This window comes from Lemur catta, chromosome 20 (assembly GCF_020740605.2).
Source record: "Lemur catta isolate mLemCat1 chromosome 20, mLemCat1.pri, whole genome shotgun sequence".
NCBI classification, from domain to species: Eukaryota; Metazoa; Chordata; class Mammalia; order Primates; family Lemuridae; genus Lemur; species Lemur catta.
The window spans coordinates 19,098,240-19,120,599 of NC_059147.1; the positions used below are offsets into that span (position 1 = coordinate 19,098,240).

Consider the following 22,360-nt stretch of genomic DNA (forward strand, 5'->3'; position numbering starts at 1 on the left):
GCAGGGCCTCCTGCTAGATCTAGAAACCTTAGCAGAAATCAGCAAGGTGGTTAGCGTTGCCTCCCCACCCCGGGGGCGATACAAGTGCAAGGTATCGGCAAAGGGACTGTTGACTTGATTAAATTAAGAACCTTGCGATGGGGAGATTATTTTGGATTATCACGGGCCCAATGTAATCACAAGCGTCCTTAAAAATGGAAGAATATTAGAGGGAGATGTGACTATGAGGAGCCTGGAGTAATGTGATATGAGAAGGACTTGACCCACTACTGCTGGCTTTGGAGATGGTGGAAAGGGACCATGAGCCAAGGAATATGGGCAGCCTCAAAAACTGGAAGGGGCAAGGAAAGGAATTCTTCCCTGAAGTCTCCAGAAAAGAACACAGCCCTGCCAACACCTTGATTTTAGCATTTCTGACCCTACAAAATTGCAAGATAAAAAATTTGTATTTTTTTAAGACACTAAATTGGTGGTAATTTGTTAAGGGAGCAACAAGAAACAAACGCAGCAATTCCTGTCATCTGTCTTCAAAGTCACTGCTTCTTTCCTCTGTCCCCTCCATTCTGTTGTTGAACCCAGCCATTGAATTTTAAATTTTGGTTATTCGTTTTCCAATTTCCATTTGGTTCTTCTATCTTCTCTTTCTTTGCTGAGACTATTTTAAAATTTTTTTTCCAAGCATGCTTATAATCGCCCATCGAAGCATTTTTATGTTGGTTTCTTTTTCAGATAATTCTAACACCTCTGTCAGCTCAATGTTGGCATCTAGTATTTGTCTGTTTCCCTTCTGTTTGACATCTTCCTGGTTCTTGGTAGGAAGACTGATTTGCGATTGAAACCTGGACATTTTGGGTACTATGTTATGAGACTCTGGGTCTTAGTTAAGCCTTCTGTCTGAGCTGCCTTTCTGACACTTTTGTGGCAGGGAAGGAGGGCACTAAGGTGGCAGCCCAGACTCCTCACTTGGACTTGTGACTGCTTGGCAGGGGTGGGTGTTCCAGTTCCCCACCAGTCCTCAACGAATACCTCCCTGGTGGGGAGGGGTGAGAGTGCCTTGCTACTGTTCCACTGATGCCATGCGGGATGGAGAGGCCCTGTGACACCACTCCAGCAGGGGAAGGGGAGGGACCTCTCACCACCACTGGGTTGGGTGGAAGCCAAGGCTTTCCATGGAGCGTCCCCGTAAACACAGTGGCTGGGGGGAGGGGCTCTTGTCCCTGGCTAGTGGGAATGAAAGTCTTGGTGTCCTACTCGCCCTTCTCTGACACCACCCTGGCCAGGGGGCTGGGTACCTCATGACAGCCTGGAGAGGGTGGAATCTAGACTCCCTAACTGGCCTTTGCAAGCGGGGCTGGGGTGGTGCTAGAGCTTTTTCTTTGACGTTTGGCTGGAGTAGAACAGTTATTGCCTAAAAGTTTTCTGTCTTTCTAGGCCACCCCTTTCCTGCTCCTTGGACTAGTGGGAATAGGCTTGTGTTGGGGCTTTTTGTCTGTGTCTGTTGATATTTCAGGGTTACACCCAGTCTGAAGGACACACGAAGAAAAAGACAGCTGAAGAGCCAGACACCTTGCTATTATTCCCTTGGGCTGCAAAGACCCCAGCTGGCCTGGATTCTTCTCTCTACTTTTCAGAGTCTGAAGTTTGTTTTATACACAATGTCCAGGGTTTTTAGTGGTACTCAAGTATGTCTGTTTGATCTTACCAGCAGCAGAAGTCTTCAAATCTCCTTTTATTTAGGCCTGTTTGGATAGGCTGTTTCTTATAAACAAAAGGTTTTCTGATTAAAATATGTATGAAGAGTTGAAACAATTTTAAGGTAATGGGGAGCCAACGACAGTTTTAAAGCAAAAGAGGATACCCAAATGAAAAAGTCATGACACCTTAGCTTACAATGAACATGACATTTCAAAATAATTTCTTAACATTCTTGCCTCACTAGATTCCGATCCTGTTATCCCAGGGAGGTATTGGGAGGTGAGGACTAAGGGAAAGGTGGCCTCCCTGGGTTCCCGTGACAAGGAAAAGGGCACTCACCTGGTTTGTGGTGGTTATGTCTTTCTGCATCGTGTCAGAGAATTTGGCTCCTTTGGAAAAGCCGCCCCTGTAGAAGGTGTCGCTTTCCCGGGATCTCGCATGTCTGATGTGGCTGGCACTGATTAAAGAAGCAAGAGCACACCCTCGGGTTGGTGGTGACATTAGATGCCACCTGTCTTTCTGCTTGCAAGGTCCCTTCCACGAATGGGGGGCGGGGCCTGTCTTTGCCCAGGAGGGAATCAGAGTGGCACAGTTCGCTTGCTAATCACTGACCAGACTCGTTTAATAATTGGAAAGAAACCATACAGTCATTATACTTACTGTAATAGCCATGATTTATAAAGACATTGAAAATTACTACAAGAAAATAATTTTTAAATGCCTACTTTATTGCGTTCATTGGAAAGCAGTGTATGGCAAATTATTTGTGGACGTCAAATCTTCTACCTAATCTCATTTTAAAAAAATGAAATGGAAAATAGATTAAACTCTGTTCTCTTTCTTCACATTTAGGGTCATGATGTCTTTAAGGCTCAGTATAAGCAATAGTTCAAATATAAGTTTTGGTAACTGTTCACTTCCCTTGAAGCTAGTTTACCCAATAATTAGTTAGAGATCAATTCACCTAAAATATTCAAATGTATTTGAGGTGAGTCTTAAACTTTTAAAATGTTCAACCATTCACTTCCTTAATGATCAGAACACCTGAAGTTCAACCCCCTTTTGCGTGTTTTACATGAAGCTGTGCATGCTAAGATAAAAATAAATTAAAACGAAAAACGATTTAAAGCAAAACACAATTACGTTACAATCATCGCAAACATTACTAAATTATTATAAAATAAACGTAAGAAATTAGGTTGAAATTAAATTTGGAAAAAAGAGACTTTAGACAATTTAACTCCGTATTTCTTAATATGTTCAAACTTTGCCAATACAGAAAAGGATAGCCACGAAAATAGAAAAGATTACAAACAATGTAAAGCTGTATGTCTGGCTTAAAGCAATTAACTAGAAAGTCCAAATTAAGTTAGAAGTGTCTTGGGAATTGGTAAAACCAGTCCTAATTTTCCCCAAAAGAATAGGACAGCCCAGTAGGAGCCAAAAGCACTCTAACTATTAAGGTAGCTGTTGTCAAAGTGTCTTCATAGGAAGAAGACAATAACACTCCCTGGTAGGCTGAGGCATCGTCCCACTTGATCTCCTCCATGTGCCCTGGGTAGCCTTTGCCATCCCCCATCATGAAGCACAGCAACAATTTCTTGCTGTCCCTTGACATCCTACAGAATGACGGATAGGACAACGATCTTGTCAGTCCTTCAGCACACCAGAAGCACTAGGACAGCAGACGAAATCCTAAGCAGAAGACTTTTTGCGTGTGTTCAACTAAAATTTATCATGTATTTGACAGAAAAAGTCTAAAATCTGGAGTCAGAAGATGTGGGTTCAGAACCAAGCTCTACTGGTGATTTCCTGCATAATCTTGGACCAGCCGTTTCTAAAGTCTTAGTGACCTCACCCACAAAAGAGGATTGGGTGAATTTAAATAAGACATAGGAAAGCTCTTTGTAAAATATAAAGCATGAATTAACCAGGGAATAGAATGAGTTAAGTACATACTCATCTTACCCTTTCTTTTGATAAATAGTGTTCTCCCCTGTCATCCTAAAAAGGGCATACTTGAAGTCAGTGACACCTTGGTTTTCTATGGTGAAGCAGATGCTTTTACGAGTGCCACAGATCAAAGCCCCAAAGTTGATGATGGAGGAGGGGCTGATGTTGTACTTGGAGTACATCGCATTCACAGAAATCTTAATTGGGATGCTAGCAATGATCTCATCTCCTCCCATACGGGGCTCAATAATCTAGAAAGGGAAAAAGAATTAGGAAGATGTCAGCCACCAGTATAGCTACAGAATTCCTGTGATTGTCTACTTCATTCCCTATTTTCATCACTGCCATGAAGCCAAGTTCTTGATTTCACTGTCTTTGTATTACTGCATCAATAACAATACCAGCAAACACTATCACAGAGCTCACTATGTACCAGCCAAGGGTCACCATGGACCAACTTTTCCTCCTGTTTTCATTTCCCTACTCATCTCTAGCATTGATGACTGAACTCAGCTTCTTTGTTTCTCTGATGCTCCCCAAAGACTTCGGGACACATTTCCTCTCTGTCTCTATTTCTGATGACTTTGCACACCTCCCACCTGGCCCACCAATGCTTGCTAGTTGGGACCAAACCCCGGTGTATCCTATCTTATGCCACTCAGCCCAGCCCTCCCTTTCCCCCCTGGAGCATGGATTAGATTAAGTATCCTTTTCAACAGGAGGCCCACAATCCTGCCATCAGGCCACCCTCTCCCTGTGAGCTCTCTTACCTGACAGCGCAGAATGGGCTGGTGCTCGATCTTCACTTCCTTTGTTGCACGAAAGTGTACTTGGACATTTGTAGGTTTTTCTGCTGTGGTCAGTGACCCCTTTTTGGGTTGCACTGAGATCATGGAATTTACATTGGTTGTCAAAATCCCTATGGAGTCCACAGAAAAGCTGAAACACAAGAATAAAGAAGTCGGTTTGAGTCATTATCCAGGGAACCCAAGACACGACACAGGAGGGCTGTTGAGCGTCTGCCACGTCTCCTGCCCTGGTTAACCACCATGCCCGGAAGTGTCCACTGTGCTTTTTACTCTGTGACCTCCCCTCCTTAGCAGGAGTGACTGGACCAGGGATTGGTGCTTGAGGTGAAGATAGCCGTCCTCTATCCCATGGTCAAGAGGGGCCCTCAAAGGAGATCTGTGTCCAACAGGGACACCTGATACTGAAAAAGGACCACCTAAAAACTCTCTCTCTGACTCTCTCTGTCTGAGACTGAAAGCGGTACACACAGAGGGAAAAGTGACACAGAAACCAGGGGTCTAAGGAGAGAAAGGGGAGGGTGGGGCAGAAACCATGCTACAGACGCACTAGGAAGGGGAGTCATGGCCCGACAGGGGTGAAGCAAGAACACAGAGAGAAGCTGCCTCACAAGACTGGCAGAGGGACCACAGTAGGCACAAGGACTTTAAGCAGAGGTGGGACACCTGGAATTTCTGTGGGGGTTTGAATGTCACCCCCATGCTCCAGGAGACCTGGTGGCTCAACTGCTTGCATGCCTGTGCTTCCTCATTCCTCTGCACATTCTTTCCATGAACCCTGATCACCTGTTTCAGCCTAAGGTGACTCCATTCCATGCAACTTAAAAGAGCAGAGTTAATGCCCCTGTCATAATCTAAAACAAAATTCACAAACAGGCAAGATTCTACTTAGTGCTAATTCCAAAGTAACAGTGGTCTTTTTTCTGTTTTTTTTTTGCCTTTATTTATATTCATTTATTTCAATTTATAGTTTCAATGGTAGCATGGAGGTGGGACCTCTTTAATTTTAGCATTCTTTTCTTTCTTTCTTTCTTTCTTTTTTTTTTTTCTTTAAGAGATGAGGTCTTGCTATGTTGTTCAGGCTCAACTTGAACTCCTGGCCTCAAGCGATCCTCCCACCTCAGCCTCCCAAGTAGCAGGCATTAAAGGTGTGCATTATCATGTTATCATGAATACACTGAATTTCTTCCAAGTCTGCAGGGGGGAAGTCCTGTCGTCAACCGTGAATTCTTCTGGGGGGGGCATCACCTTTCATAGAAATGGACTAGGCCTGAGGGCTGGTGAGGCCACAGGGGGCCAGGTGGCCTTGCCTGAGGGACCTCCCCACACTTTCCCCTCTGAGGGGCCTCCCTGATTCCATGCTTCATTTTTAATCGCAAGGGATGAGCCCCAGCTGGAGCTGAATTCTGCCAAGACACTACTTGGATTCTATAATATAGTGGTTCTTAAAATTAAAAAAAAAAAAAAGGAAAACTCTTTCTTCACATGAAATCTTGTGCAGAGGAGCACCTTGTAAAGCAGGTAAGAGCTGGCAGGTGGCAGGACAGACAGCTTGAGGCCAGGTCCCCCCTCTCTAGTCTCTCCTCCCATGCCCTGGGCCTCCTCTCGCCCTCAGGATCCCCCCAATTCCCCTTGGTCTCTTCCTCCACCCCTGACCCCTGTGGCTCCAGGTGTATCCAGAGGGCCCTGAATGGTCTCTGGTAAGCTGCAGAGTTGGGAGCTCTTAGCAGCTGGAATTCCATTCATCTGAAGCCAAGGGAGGCCAAAAGCAGAGATGGTTCTTATGATTTCCTTTAAAAAATCTCCCAGACATTTCCCGGTTCTCCGCCTGAGTGGGTGGGATTTGGGTCACCTGAACATGATCTCGTATCTGCCGCGGTTCTTCAGCTGCAGGGGCTGTTTCACCTCTTCCATGACCTTCGTGATCCCGAAGTCCAGGCCTCCTTCAGCTCCTGCAGGGGCCGGGCCGGGTGGGGAGCGGGGAGCGGGCAGGGATGGAGAAGCAGGGAGGGTCCCACTGAAGCTCACGTGGAAAACCCAAGGTGCCAAGCACGGAGGATTTGCTTTCTGCAGACACTGTGGCTAGAAAAGCCTCATGCCATTGAGTTTTGGCAAACAAACGACAGACACTGCTCTTGGGCCCAGTTCAACAAGGCGGCCTCCTCTGGATTCCACCCTAGGATCCTTGTCTCTTCATGTCTACCATCAACTAAACATTCGAGTATTTTAAAAATATTTGTTTAAAGTGTATAATTTACACAGTAGGGCTATTCCACATACATTTGTATTGTTTTACATAGCATTACATCATAAACATCTCCCCAAATCATTAAAAACTCCTCATAAATGTGATACTAGTGGCTGCATAATATTCTATGATATGGCAGTTCTATAATTTATAATATTGGTCCCATAATACTATTATTCCCTTATTGGTAGACCTTTAGGTTATTTCCAACTTTTCATTGTTATAAACAATGCTGCCATAAAGGATCTTTGTACGTATGGCTACCGGTATCTGCACGAAGATGTAGCTCTCACATCCTATGAATCTCGCTGAGAAGGGGACCATCGGGGGACAGATGGGTGGTGGAGAGCCGCGAGCTAGAGGGAGAGCTGCAACTCCTCGGGTGTCAGGGCAAGTGCGATGGACAGAACAACAGCTGTGCACCCCCACTCCAGCCATCCTACTCCCCAGAACACATGCATATGCTACCTTGCATGGCAGGGGGGGAATTAAAGTAGCAGATGGAATTACCCAACTGACCTTAAAATACAGAGATTAATTAAGATTATCTGGGTGGGCCCAATCTAATCACAAGGGTCCTCAGGAGTGGAAGAGGGAGGCAGAAAGCGGAGACCCAGAGACCGCAGCATGAGGAGGACTTGGCCGGGCCTGGCTGGCTCTGAAGACAGAGGAAGGGGATTGTGACCCAGGAAGGCCTAGGCAGCCTCTAGAAGCTGGGAAGGGTAATGGATTCTCCCCCAGAGCTTCCAGAAAGGAATACAGCCCTGCTGACACCTTGATTTTAGCCCCGTGAGCCCTACAGAACTGGAAGAGAATAAATTTGTGTTGTTTTGAGCTAGAAAGTTTGTGGCAATTGGTTATGGCAGTGACAGAAAACTAACACAGACAGGAAGGGGGGTGTTTACTATCAAGCGACTGCTCAGGAAAGATTTCTGCAAATTTTTTATTTATGGCCCTTCCTTGCTATCTTCAGCTGGATAAAGTATGGTGTGTAGTAATGTTGCTAGCATTGCTCTGGGGCTCACATCACTGTTGTCCTGAAATTGTCTCCTCCCTCCCGAACCACCACAATCCTAACAACACACTAGCCTTTCTACACAGAAATACACCACACAACAATACAAAAGACACAACTTCTAAACACCCTTTCCTTGAAGGGCTCAACAGACCTTTGGGGAAGGTGATGTCCAAGGCAATGTCGTACGACTCTGCAAAGACTGGGATATTTTCAATCTGAACAATGCCAACAATATTTTCTGCATCTAAGACCTGTCAGGGTAAGAGAAATTCTTCAGTAAAAGCAAGATCCATGAGGTGCTTGGAGCCTGAGATATGTAACATGCAGTGGTTTAATGAAGGGGACATGGTAGGGGGTGTTTTTGAAATGTATTGAGCCGTAGGTCTTTTATTTTCACCAAGCGTTTGGCAGGATTAGTGCTTCCCATAACACTCTTGGTGTAGACGTACCGGAATGGGGGTAAGAGACCGTGTTTTTCGTTGTGTGCTTCTACTGGGTTTACATTATTTGCAAGATTGTTGCTACACTAACTGAAGTTTGGGCTGTGGGTAGACATTGTACAAAAGTGGTTTTTGTTTTTGAACTTTTAAATCAAATAAATCTGAAGAGCGTTGTTCTGACAGTTGAAATGGAAAAGTGTATGCTCAAAGTCATCCTTGCTCTACTCATTCTGTAAATCTGATTGTTCTGTTCTTTGTGACTCAACCTGTGGAAAAAGTGCTAGATTTTTCATATAAAATAAGTGCTTACAGTTTGGAAAAGTCAAATGTTTTATTTATAACATCGATCATTACTGTTAAGACCCCTGGCTCCAGTTGTGCACTGACTCCTCTGGCCATGCCCAGTGGTGGTCCCTCTCCTGCTGTCCTGAAGTACCTCTGAACTGGAGCAGCTGTCAGCCCAACCCAACTGTTGGCTCTTGGGACCAACCAGGAGGTGCTGGAGGGTCCTTTTGTCAAGGGCAAGTGCTGGCAGGCAGGGGCTCAGCCCTCCTGGGTCTGCACAGAGCCCACCTGCCTGTCTGCTGAGGCCCCCAGTCGAAAACCTACATCACCAACTCCCCATTACTTGTGCTTTGGGTGCAAAAGGGAAATCTGTGGCTGTCACCAAAGTCAAATTTTAATTCAGAATTTCCATCTTGTCTTTCATCTGACTTTGGCAGTGTCTCAAAGAGCACACTGGACCGGCTTGGGTTTACCTTCCCTCTCTGGCTGCTCAGCCTGTGACGGAGACGGCAAGACGGGCTCAGTGGATTTACACAGTACCCTTCCCCTGACGGATGCCAAGTGCCCAGAGCATTCTATCTCCTTTGCTTCCCCACTGGGGGGAGGGGGAGATCAAATTTTATAACTGAGGAAAATAGGAGGGACAATTTAAGAGGTATACAAATAAATAAAACCAGTTCAGTGGAATGCTTTCCAAAGGGACTGGAAAGTAAGGCATTTCCTCCTGTGGACATCGAAGGAATATGACATGAGGGGCTTGAGGGAGACCCACTCTGCTTTGTGCAGAGCCCTAGTCAGGCTGCTGTTTGGCTGGGACACACAGAGATGGTTGCAATAGTTGTTAAAATGTGGAAATCTTTCTGTAGCAGTTGGCAAACAGCCGTCACAGAGATCTCTCCAAGTGTCCCCTTGCTGCCTGCCTCCTGAGCCGTGCATGCCCTGTGATCCAGCAACTGCAGGATGAAGCTGGTACAGTGAGGGGACTCCAAGCCCCTGCACCAGCCATGGGCCTCAGTCCCTTGCGCAGAGACCTGTGCCTGTGCAGAGACCAGTGGGCTGGGGGTAACGGTGAAGGATGACATTTACTGAGATAGGAATCTGATCGGTGTCTAATGCTTACCTAGGTATAGTAACGTCATTGATTTCCTTCATCCATTCCACATTGATTGGGTGCTCTGTTCATGGCCCCGGGAAATCAGCCTCGAGCAATACTGCCTGTATGGAGCTTGTAGTTGTGTGCACAGCAAGATATTATGGGTTGGAATATCAAACGAGGATCAGATGGGAGCATGTAACAGGGAGACCTGGCTGTGTGTGTGAACCCAATGTGCTAACCAAGTCTATAGACGTGCGAAGCCTCACCTCCAACCGAATAGCTTTCCTGATGTTGACAGGCTTGGTGGGCTGGAAGTGCACGTGCAGGCCATACTCAGCCTTGGAGGGGATGACGCCCTGCATCATGGACACGGTGAAGTCATCGCCCAGGTGCTCCAGGCTGGAGATCCGCCAGGCCACGGGCAGGAGTGTGACATTGCGGAGAAGAACTATCTTGGATTCCTTTCTGTGAAGACAGAAGAAAATCTGAAATTTCTTTTCAAATTTTGTAGTTTCAAATGAGTTTTTAAAATCACAATTTCCCTTTTGCGTATGGATGTTTAAAAACCAAAATTTTGTTTTGAGACAGGGTCTTGCCCTGTCTCGAGGGCTAGAGTGCAGTGAGTTCATCACAACTCACTGCAACCTCAGACTCAACCAATCCTCCTGCCTCAGCCTCCTGAGTAGCAGGGACTACTGGTGTGTCCCACCACACCCAGCTAAAGTTTTCTATTTTTTGTAGAGACAGGGGTCTCACTCTTGCTCAGGATGGTCTCAAACTCCTGGGCCTCAAGTGATCCTCCCACCTTGGCCTTCCAAAGTGCTAGGATTATAGGCTTGAAAATTTCTTAACTCTTCTTTTCTGCTTCTTTTATTTAGGTCTCTCAGCTTACAGGGCCAGGCTAATTTTTATGCTTCTTAATTTTTTCATATACAAGTTGGCCCAAATTAAATGTCATAATTTTAAACTTACAGAAAAGTTGTAAGGATTCCAATATACACTTTATCCAGATTCACCAATTGTTTACATTTTACCCTCTTGACTTTGCTTTCACATTCTTCTCTCTCTCTCTCTCTTTCTCACATGTACACCCCCCGCCCACACACACATCCACATTATTTTTTTCAGATCCATTTGAAATTAACTTGGAGATATTGTGCGTCCTTACCTTTAAACATTTCAGTATCTGCCCCAGTGTCACAGATTTAGTGGCAAGACTTGGGCTATAACTCAGACCACCTGCTTGACAGCCATTGTTACCTCTAATATGGACCTCTTTATGGAGGTCAGAAAAAGCACTTCTGGTTACCTCAATTATTACGTAGTTCACTAACCAGTATTTATCAGGAAATGGGGCTTCCTGGTAATGATCAAGGAATGCAGGATACACAGCATAACAATATTCTGTCCCAGCAGCCCCAGAGATACACATCCTCTAGTTAGAAAAATACAATTCCAATGAACATGTAAGGTCTAGTTTTGGTCTAATGTTTTCTGTTTGGACTCTAACTTCTAGAGCAAAGACTCTTAATGTTTTAGGATAATGGACTACTTTGAGAAGCTGAAGAAAGCTAGTCCTTCTTAGAAAAATGCACATATGCACACACTGTGGCAGCTGATTTCAGGGGATCCTCGACCCTGTTGAAGTCCATCCATTGAACCCAAGTTAACAATCCATTAGCTATTAATAATTATGACTACTAACCATCCTGATTTGCATAGGACCAAGGAGTTTCTCAGGATGTAAAACTTTCAGTACTAAATCAAGAAAGTCCAGAGTTAATCAGGATAAGCTGGTCACCCTAGAACTAAACGTTCTTTAAATTCCATTCCAGCCCTGGCATCATCTAGAATGCTGACCTGTGTAGCAAGAGCCGGTCAAAATGTAATTGCCTGGGTTCCAGCTCTAGTTCTGGGCGGACTCCTTGGCAGCTTAATTTGAAGACTGCTGGCTCTGGGTTCTCTTTGATGCAGCAGACAATGCTGTCTTCAAAGACACCAACTGCAGTAGGGTAGGCCCATATGTTTAGCAACTGATGGAAGAACCAAAAGAAAGTATATTTTACACTGAGGATGCCAAGGCTTCAAATTTCCCAAGAAAGCATTGCCCTGGTGACTTGTTTCCATGTGACTGTACCTGCTTCTCATTGGGTTTCAGGATCATGTTGGCGGGCTCCAGGAAGTAGGTGTTCGCTTTGACATCATTCTGAAAACAGAAGAACACCTCTACCATCATTGGGGAATTGTTCAAGATCGTCAGCGTCTCCATGTTGCCTGGGAACAAGGATGACTTGTACCTGGGGATGAACAAGAATGGGGCTGTGGTTGTGAGGACTGAATGAGAATACAGGTGGAAAAAGAGGCTGTGATGTGCAATGTGATTCAAAGGACAGTGTGGCTGCACTGAGGTGGTGGCATGGTAGCTAAGAACATGAGGTTTGTGTTTGTGCAGACTTGCCTCTGAGAATAAATGTTACACTGTGATCTGACTCCCCTATGCCTTGGTCTCCGTATCTCTAAGATGGGATGATAGTACCTCTTAGGATTGCTGAGCATTGAGATCATGCACCTGAAGCTCTTAGGACAGCTGCAGATAGCAAATGTCCAAAGAATGGTAGGTAGTGTTATTGCAAAGAATTCTAACTGAGAAATAAGCAGGTCTAGACTTCCATGGGCTTATATCCCCAGGAGAGACTATCATTTGATAATTTCACATCTGTCTTAGAGATGACCTCATTTACTACCTTCCACACCCTCATAGGATGTTACTGTTCTGAAATAGATTCATTTGGCCTTGTTTGCTGTTACAAGGCTGTTTCTGTTCCCTAGTACCTTAGGGAGAGATCCACAGGGTAGAGCACTGTGGGCATTGGAAGATGCCCGTCAATGGCAACTGAACAGAAAAGGAGCCACAGAGAAGGCACAAGGAGTAAAGATGTGCATCACCAGAGGCCAGGAAAACAGAACCAGTCTGAAAAGCTTTCTGGACAGGCTATGATGGAGGACAGAAGGAGAGAGAATGACAGAGACCAAATCAGAGTCAGAGAGACAGAGAACTCTCTGTGTGCATGACTGCCAAAGGGGCAGTCATCTAACCAATATCACCACCATCCAACACTGTGCTAGAGGTTTCACGTGCATTACCCAGCTCAGTACTCACACATCTGCAAGGTGGATGTTATCTTCCCATTTTGCAGATGATGCCACTGAGTCTAAGCAAGATTTAAAAGAATAAATGCACTGGGCCTTGTTTTGGATCACTGTAGTCATCTTCTTCCTAGATCAGTGTTGTCTGGCCCTGCCTTTCGGTTAGTTCCAATGCTGCCCACACTCATATCTCTCTAAACAGCCACCCCTGCCCTGACTCCTGCCCTACACTGCTTTGTACATCATGTCCCTCAACCTGACCCTCACTCCTTCTCCTCCTAGGCCCTTCTACTAGGCCTTGAAGATGCTTACTCTCATCAGCACACCCTCTTCACATTCCTGCTCTAGTCCAGTGCCTCAGGAAGTAAATTAGAGGTAATAAGGGGATGGAGGACAGAGATGACCCATGAGCTCCACCGAGGAAGCACAGAAATAAACTCTCTTTTCATATCACAGTAAATGCCAGATGGAATGAAGACATGGTAGAGACTATGATGCCAGTTTTGGTCTCATTTCCAGCCTGTACAATAAGAACTTTGTGTATCACTGAAAAAACTAGTATCATTAAAAATTTACGCCCATCAGTCTCACCTGGGATCCCAATTCTGCCTGATAATCTTAATTGTCTCACTAATATGATCCCTTTCCTACTTTCTCCCCAAAGTGTTTTGCATACCTTCTCTGTTTCTCCAACATTTTTAACTTCCTCCACTTCCCTCGCTCTTGGGGGAAGCTCACTCATCATTTATCATGGATGAAACAGACACAGTTGCATAGGAACCTCCTCACTATTCCAACCAAATCTGTAAGCCCACTTCCACCTGGTGCCATCTTGCTTTTTCCCCCCTTGGTATGCGATGATGGCGCCTCCTCCTAGCAAAGGTCAGCATACCTGCATCTAGTTGTACTGTCTCAGGGAGCTCCACCAGGGATGGCCCTTACTTCCTCAGGAAACTCCAACCTCTTCCTTATACTTGCCCTTGACACATGAACATCCTAAGATCAACCACATACAAACAGCCTTCCCTGGACTCCATGTCTCCTTCCCATCTCTCTTCACAGCTAAACTTTTCTAAAGAGTTATTTTCTCACCCTGTCTCCTTTCTCTCATCTCCCACTGGGTCCTCAACTCACTTTGCCTGGGCAAAGGATTCTTGCTAAGACCCCTAGCAACCTCCATGTTACTGAACCCTGTGGATGTCTGTGCCTCCATCTTTCTGCCCTCTGCAGCATTCAATGTGGCAACCATGCCCTCTTTTCATGGCTCCATGACCCACCCTTTCCTGGTTTCCCCCAATAGCTCCGGCCCTCTTTCTCATCGCCTTTCCTGGCTCCTCCTCATGTGCATGGTGGAATTCTCCAGGGCTCCATCTTTGGTCTTTCTTACTGTACACAGTACTCTTGGGAGATCTTGTCCATGCCCATGGCTTTTGTTGTCTTGAAGACAGACATCTCCTTTGAGAAACAAAACCATATAGCCTATTCCCTGCTTTATGTGGCTAACAGTGATATCTCTGAACATCTCAAACTTAATACTTCCTGCAGTGAACTCTTGATGCTACCCTTCCAAATGCTGGTCCTCTCCCAGGCTTTCTCATTTGGGAAAATGGCAACCCTCTTTATCTGGGTGTTTAGCAGAAACTTGGGACATAAGAATCCAGTTCTCCTAATTTGTAGTTTGGGGCTGAGGCTACCTCTATGTACATAGGAACCCTACTTGTACTGTTCATGAGCCCAACCCAGGAGTATGAAATCTACTTTCAAATAATGGAACACTTACTTATCTCTTGATTTTCCACAAAGCAGTGGCCCGAAGTAATACCTCTCCATGCTTGTAATATACTTCTTAAAGATGATCTCATCTGGCTTCATGCTCACCTTCCGCTTAGGAAATACCACTCTGAACACGGGGGAGGAAGAGATGAGGGGAGGCTGCCTAAATAGAAGTTCAATGCTGCCACGTGGTATGTATATGAACCCAATACTCCCTGTTGGGCAAAGGGTCACGGTATCTGCAGACGGAATGACTTTTAATTTGAGGACCTCTGTTGAGACTGACCTGGCTCCCTGCCCCCCACCCCCTAGAAAAGATAGTATGGTTTCAATTTGAGAAAAGAGATTCCTAATGGTATCTTCCATAATAAGGACTGGTGAACTGGTGACAGAATTGACTCGGGTGTTCTGTCTCAGTGCACGAGGCCAGAAAAATTCCTGAGAATCCCTATGAAAAACTAGCTTTGGCAGATATTAATTAGCTTCTGAGTTCCTTGGTCCAATGTGGCCCTCTGGTGAGAATTACAAAAAAGCTCCTGTTGGTGCTTTTCACAAGCTATAAAAGGCCCCTCTCTGCAGGACGACCTACCCTGCTGGCTTGCCCAGCCAGGTGCCTCTGTGTGGTGCGCCAGCTGCAATCTGGAATTCAGTAGCTCAGGAAAAAGGCTTCCCATGGAGAGCCACACATATATTCATGTTACAAGATCTACTTTAAATTTAAGCAATTTAAATGTGCTTAATAGTTGAGTGAGCAAACTAGCCGGAGGAAGACATTTTCCCTTCCTTCCACACCCACAATCACTCTCTTCATCTCAGTCTGCGAATGCCCCGTGAGCCGTCATCCCTACGGCTCTTAGGCAATGACGAAGACACTGACGCCAGATACGATAAGAGGGTCAGGGATGCTGTCTTGCTTCCACGTTATTATTAAGAGCCTCTCCTCAAAGTACTTGGGGGAAACTAAAATGTACCTGCCAACATTTTCTTTAAAAATAAAACATACTTACTTTGGGTCTTGGCAAATGTATGGGTAAGTGCAGACACCTCGGCAATAAACCTGGTACTGGCGGCGAGTTCCAAGGATCTCAAAGCTGAATGTTTGGTCAAAGGTCCCAAGATCATCAGAGGAGAAGTACACTCGGAGCGTCACCTCACCGTTGGCTGGCACAATCCACCGGAAGTGACTCAGCCTGCAAATGACCACCGGGCTTTTAGAGTACGAGTGCTTCCTTCCAGCCGAGAGAAGACAGGAGGGCTGCCTGGGGAGAGGCCTGTCCTGCTGGGGTTAGGCGTGGTGGTCCACAGTTCCCGCAGCAGGACAGCCCTGGTCCTGGTCCTGGTGCAACGGCTGCACCCTCAATTTGGGGCTCCAGCATTCCCCCCTCCGGGTTGCTCAGAGGCCCACCTAGTGAACTTCTCCTGGTACTGCTGCCCGTCCAGGCTGTTCTGGTCTACGTCCGACAGTGGGGCAATGGTTTCATCAGTTTCCCCAAAAAGGCTCTTCCGGTTGACGGCCATGCGACGCTTGTCCTTTTGATTCTCGCGGGGTTGTTCATTTTTTTCTTTTACTTTCTGTTTGTTTCCTTTAATTGAGGTGGTCTGCTCCTCTTGAGCCTTCATTAAAAATGAGCACGAGGTCTTAAATATTCATCTCACGTGCACACAAACAGAAGACAGAGGTGCCGAGGACAGAGCAGGGCCCAGCCTCCCCCTGTAGCGACAAGAAGGCCAAAACCCCAGAGAAAGCTTGAAACCGCCAGGGCTCCCGGCAGTACCTACCTCCGCCAGCAGGGGCGTCTCATTTTTTGGCATTGCTAGGCCAGTTAGTTACCCCTGCCCACTTGTTCTCTACTTTTCCAAAATTTTGTTGGCGTATTCTGTTTATCATTGTCTCTCTCCCTTTCTCTTTGTTCTTAGGATTTATACATTAAAAAGACTTACTGTTTTGGGAAGGAGTAGAGATAAATATATGTGTTTGACCTGCCATGTTTACTAAGAAGTTCCCATTTTCATGTTTTCTGATTAGAATTTTTTTTTTCCTTTTGTGCCTTTTAACTTATTTGTCATTTCCAACTTTTTATTTTGGAAAAAACTTTCAAAGCTGAAGGCCTAGTACGGTAAGGACTAGTGCTAACAGTTGTTACCGTCCAGCCATATCTACGTATTACTTTTTCTTCAGAGCCATTTGATGGTACATAGAGACATGACTCTTTGCCTCTATATACCTGCATCTCCTCAAGGCAGGGACACTTTCCTGCGCTCCCACAATACTATTATCACCTAAGAAAATGAACAATAATTCCACAATATCATTCTAGCGTACAGTCTGTATTAAAATTTTCCTATTTATCCCAGGCATGTCTTTCATAGCCATTTCCCCCCAGATAATGTCTGATCAAGATTCCTATATTGTGTTTTGTTGTAATATTTCTTTAGTATCTTTCAATCTAGACCCTCCCACCCCTTTCCAATCACAGTGACTTTTTGGAGAGACTAGATCTGAGTTGCTAACAGAATATCCCATAGCCTGAATTTTTCTGACCATCCTCGCAGTGTGTCATTTGACATTCCTTTATTCCCTGTATTTCCTACAAACCAAAAATTAGGCTTAAAAGCTTGATTAGATGCCCAGATGATGCCATCGGCTTCACACTCCATCACCACAGGGAACAAGGAATGTTAGGTTGAGCCGGGGTGGCAAAGGCAAAGCACGTTCACGTGGCCAGGGTGGTGCCGCCAAACCCACCCAAGGTGAGGTGCTCTCTTCCCCTGCAGTTCATCCGTCACCTATCGGATGGTGTCCTGGCTGGGGTGAGGTGCTTCTTCCCCAAAAACCTTTTACCTAGTGTGTTTTGGCATCCACTGGTGATCCTTAATCAATTGTTTCACTCAGGGTGACAAAAGAGTGATTTTATAAATTTACTATTCATTCTATAACTTTAAGCTGCCATTCTTCTAGAATGAAGAGATTTCATTTGTCAGCTGGGGAAGAATTAAAGTTCCTCCTCAAATGATAGGTTAAAGAATGCTTAATTCTTTCTTTTTCATGGCCAATTTTCAGAATAATGGGTTGGTGCAACAGTCACCTCTGATGACGGTGTCATTTTTTTTTCTCTTTTTTATTTGAAATTTCGCCATGGACTCTGCTCTGGTGAGGTACGCCCACCAGATGCTGCTGACCTCAGATGTTGACTCCCTGTTTACACGTAAAATGAAGTTTGGGGTAGTCTCTGTCACCTAATTACTCTGTAGGCAAGGTAAATAGGTGATTTTATTAGCTCTCTTTGCTGATGTGCAGGGTCTGTGTTAAAAGACTCAGATTGTGGGCCACCAGTCTCCTCTGGGAATAAAAAGCCCCTCTATAATTTTTAATATATATACTTTCTGCATATTATTGGTCAAATTTATTCTCCTTTATGATTTATTCTATTAATTGTATATATTTGCTCCTATGTCTACATGATTTTATTTTGATTATTTATATTTTTAATTCAGCTGGAATTTATTTTACTGTATTGTGTAAGGTGAGGAGATAAATAATGACTTTCCCCAACATATCCAATCTTTCCATCCTAATTCCTTTAGTAATCTATTCTTTCTCTTGTGGTATGTACTCCCTTAACTTGTGTCTGCTGATTCTGTATTCTTATATACTGTTTGAATTGTCTTAGTTTCAAAATACATTTTAATATCTTTTTAAAAGAGCTAGTTTTCCTTATTTTTTCTTGTAGCTTCAGAGTAATTTGACAAGTTCCCTAAACCCTCCCACAGGGACTGGAAAGTTTGGAAGGTGAGAATTGATCATGTAAGTTTCCTCTCAAAAAGTAGGCTGAGTCAGGCCCAGGGAAGGTGCAGGGCTTCAGGCAGAATCTCCACCAAGTCAAGGGAGAACACACCCCAGCGAGCACAACACCTCACACCAGACTCAATTTGTGGCCATATGGAAGGTGACCTTCTCTTCCCGCCCTCTGAAATTCTTCTAAGGTCAAGAACAAGCTGTTAGGCCGGGCGCGGTGCCTCACGCCTGTAATCCTAGCACTCTGGGAGGCCGAGGTGGGTGGATCGCTCGAGGTCAGCAGTTCGAGACCAGCCTGAGCAAAAGCGAGACCCTGTCTCTACTAAAAATAGAAAAAAAAAAAAAAAAGAAAGAAATGATCTGGACAGCTAGAAATATATATAGAAAAAAATTAGCCGGGCATGGTGGCACATGCCTGTAGTTCCAGCTACTTGGGAGGCAGAGGCAGAAGGATTGCTTAAGCCCAGGAGTTTGAGGTTGGTTGATGCCACGGCACTCTAGCCCGGGCAACAGAGTGAGACTCTGTCTAAAAAAAAAAAAGAAAGAACAAGCTGTTCACACTTTACCTTCATAGTGGTTGTGATGGCCAAATAGTCTGAGTCTATTTCCACTTCTGCTTTTTCATCCAGTACGGAGAGCTCCTCAGATGATGGGATCACAAACACAAAATGCTTCAGGACGTCTGTGGTGTCCACAGGCAGCCGCTTCGCAGGGTAGGTGATGATTGAGAACAAGGTGGGAGGTGGGATGGGTGGCCCAGAGGAACCCATACCCAAGACGTCTAGGATCTAAAGGAAAGGGCCATTGTTAATTTCCTGTGCAAAACCCCCTGCCTCTCTTACTAAAGCCTTTGTCACATTTTATCATGATTGTTTATAGTCTGTCTTTGCAACTGGACTGTAAACTCTGCTAGGACAAGAATCAAGTGCATATAGCACACAGCCTAGCACACAGTAAGCATCCAATACATCGTGGTTTAATTTAAAAAGACCACCTCTTAAGGTGCTGATATCCACAGTATAGAGGTGTTCCATCTATCTTCAGAGTCCATGTTAATTTTTCTTTTTGCTTTAAATGTTCTTTTCTTCCAAAGGTGAAAGAAAGGATGGGAGCAGGTCAAATACAGCAAAGAAGAAAAATAAAGCCAAGGTTCTGGGAATGGAGTAGAGAATGGGAATGGAGAGAGAAGTCAAAAAGAAACTTGAGAGAGAGAAAATTTATTCTGCAGCGTTCTCCCGTGCTGCTCTGATACACGAAAGCATGAGCAATTTCTGGAGAAAATGGGTTGAAAATTTAGTAGCAACTTCCTTCCCAGCATGTATGTAAAGGTGCTCAGAATAAACACATTATCCTGAGATTAACAGCTGTTATCACAACAGTAAATGGCAAAGCCCACCCGAGTGCCTGCTCTATGGACCACAGAGTCTGTTGGGTTTAGCAAGTAACTTCCTCCCTCCATGTAATCCTGTTTCTGGTCCTGTGGGTCAGGGAGCTAAAGGCGTTTCCCGACTAACATGTGGCTGGAGTTAACTCTGGGAGGAAAGGTGTGAAGACTGTATCAATTATTGAATGACCAGAGCCAGAGAGTTCTTCAAGCAACAGTCTAACCTAGGACTTGGAAGGAAGTGAGTATAAAACAAGGCAAGAAGATGGTTTTGCTATAGCTCTTTTACAAAAAACATATGTCTGAAAAAGAAATCATAGTTCCTTAGCTAGGGCTGGCCTGGGGCGAAATCACAAAATGAGCGGAGTGTCAATATTATTGTCAATGTTATAATAAAAATCAGCTGGGCAGGTGGCTTTCTATGAGGTTAGATGGGATGATTTAGATCTGTGGAACTTTCTATGGATTTTCTTTCACCAAGTAGGAAAAGGCCCCTTTAGCCATTATTGTCTCATTTCTGAGAGGGCATCGGAGGTGAACGGAATTGAGGGGATACAGGCTGTGGGAGGAGAGAAATGCTGATGATAAGCAGCACAGCACCTGCTGCCTGGCTTGTCCCGCTCCGCCCTGGCGGGGCGCCCCTACCTGATCCGCCCTGGGGAGCCTCTCGCTCTCCAGGGCCTGCTTCCAGCTCGAGCCTTCCGCGTCGGGCGTTTGGATGCTGAGGAAGGGCACGCCGCCCGGCTCCTTCTTCCCTTCGTGGTCCTCCTCCGCCTCCCCCTCGCCGTCACTCCGCTCCTCCAGGGCCCGCAGCTTCTCCAGGCGCTCCCTTTCCGCCTTCTCCCGCTCCAGGCGCTCCCTCTCCCGGTCCCTGCGACCCCTGCGCCCACCCGAGGGGACCTGCCGCTGGTCCTCGGGCTCGTGCGACGTCTCCTCCATCCCTCCGTGGGGCAGCTGAACTCCTTGCTTCCGGTCCCAGTACATGAGCACGCTCTGGATGTCCTTCAGGCTCAACTCGTAGACCTTAAACCTCTGGGCCAGTTGCTTGTCCACGTCCTTTGGCAGGTCCCCTTCACTGTCCTCTTGTTCCTGGGCCAGAGGAATACTGGACACGGTGATGTCGGCCACGGTCTTTTTTTTCTTGTTGACGTCTTCCTTCTCAGACATGGCCTGTTCCTTGACAGATACTTTCCTTTCCATTGCTTCCGTCTTGGCATCGACTTTGCTGAAAAGGAGACCCTAGGAGGCAAAACACAGAAAATATGCTTAAAACGGTTTATTTAAGGGGGAACAGACTGCATAAGGAACAGAAGGGAACAGTGTTTCACGAGGAGGCCTGCTGGGATTTAGGCAGCTCTTATGCACACTAGGCTTGTGAGTGAGAATCACCTTGGGGGCTTGGATCTAAATATCCACTCCATGGCCCTTCCCTGTCATGGTGCTGGCTGGGTCCTGGCATTGTGCATTTTGAAAAAGGTGCTGGAGAGATTTTGATGTGTAGTCTTGGTTGAGCTGCTGTTTTCTGAAGGATCAAGGGGAAAAGACCAGCAAACATGAACCTTCTGCTCCTGCGTTCGGGTGCCCTGGGACAGGCCACAGAGCGGAGGGGTCTGATCCTGGTTGTACCACTTGCTAGCTGTTGACCCTGGGCGAGGACTTGGCCTCTCTCTGTCTCATCTGTATAATGGGGAGAGTAATATTACTAATAAAATTACCCCAGAGGACTATTGAAGATTAAATGTGTGAATACATGTGAAAAGCTTCCAACAGTGCCTGCTTTGGAGTAAGGGTTCTATTCGTGTGAAGTTATGAAAACCACACAGGTTTGTATATGACTGGTATTGCTGGGAACAAACAGGAGTTTAGAATCAGTCTGCATCTCAGGCTTTCTAAAAATATGTATTTATTTAACAAACTGGGCACAGAGACACCAACTTTGTTCTTTTTCTTACTGCACTTTTAAACTTGCTTTGTGGGCTCTGATTTTCTCCTCCCCTGGATGAAATCCTAGTTTTTTGGGTCATTCTTTGATGACACAGAGTCCAGTTCGGTGCAGCGATCTGATCGCTATCTGCAGTTCAGCTCAGTGACCTTCCTAAGTCCAGGCCTGCTTCAGGCTTGGAGGCATTAGTGACCAGGCACTGGCTGTTCTCCTATCTCACTGCACCTCCTGTTACTCCACTTCACCGTCTCCAACACAGCCTGGAGAGGGAGCAGAACAAGAGGCTGCCACCACTGTCTCATGCAGGCGTTCTAACACCTTACTTCAGCTCGTGTGGGGCGGGAAGGGACTCGGCTCCTACTGCTTCGCTCTCGGTCTGGAGAGCCAGTGCCAGGATACCCAGGTTTGCACGGAAGGGAGAGCCCAGCAAGGGAAGGACTTGTACCTGGTGGATGGTGGGAGCCCAGCATGGAGCAGCTGCAGGCTGACTATAAATTACTAGAATATAGAAGATTTTAACAACATGATTAATGACCTTGAGTGAATAGATGCCGAAAAAAATACACATATTATTCAAACACTTGTGGAACATTTACAGAAACTAATCACATACAAGGCCACACAGCAAGGCTTGAAAGATGTGAAGGATCAAAAGGACATGGAACATATCCTGTGAAGATAGTATTCTAAAATCAGAATTCAAAAAAAGACAGCCAAAATGAAGTCATTCATTTGGAAATTAGAAAATACACTTTGAAATAATTCATGGGTTAAAGA

The 22,360-nt window shown here is 45.5% G+C and overlaps 1 protein-coding gene across 1 annotated transcript in view; it reads right to left on the reverse strand.

Moving 5' to 3' along the window:
• Positions 1–22,360, reverse strand: part of HYDIN (HYDIN axonemal central pair apparatus protein) — a 296,336-nt gene that overhangs the window by 54,418 nt on the left and 219,558 nt on the right. The window contains exons 46-58 of the mRNA XM_045534000.1: positions 20,287–20,880; positions 18,824–19,045; positions 15,867–16,075; positions 15,469–15,651; positions 14,469–14,588; positions 11,679–11,838; positions 11,402–11,574; positions 9,808–10,006; positions 7,872–7,971; positions 6,307–6,406; positions 4,419–4,587; positions 3,664–3,899; positions 2,035–2,152 (exon numbers count right to left, since the gene is read on the reverse strand). Of these exons, the coding sequence (XP_045389956.1) occupies positions 2,035–2,152; positions 3,664–3,899; positions 4,419–4,587; positions 6,307–6,406; positions 7,872–7,971; positions 9,808–10,006; positions 11,402–11,574; positions 11,679–11,838; positions 14,469–14,588; positions 15,469–15,651; positions 15,867–16,075; positions 18,824–19,045; positions 20,287–20,880 (2,583 nt within the window). The remainder of the gene's footprint in view (positions 1–2,034; positions 2,153–3,663; positions 3,900–4,418; positions 4,588–6,306; positions 6,407–7,871; positions 7,972–9,807; positions 10,007–11,401; positions 11,575–11,678; positions 11,839–14,468; positions 14,589–15,468; positions 15,652–15,866; positions 16,076–18,823; positions 19,046–20,286; positions 20,881–22,360) is intronic.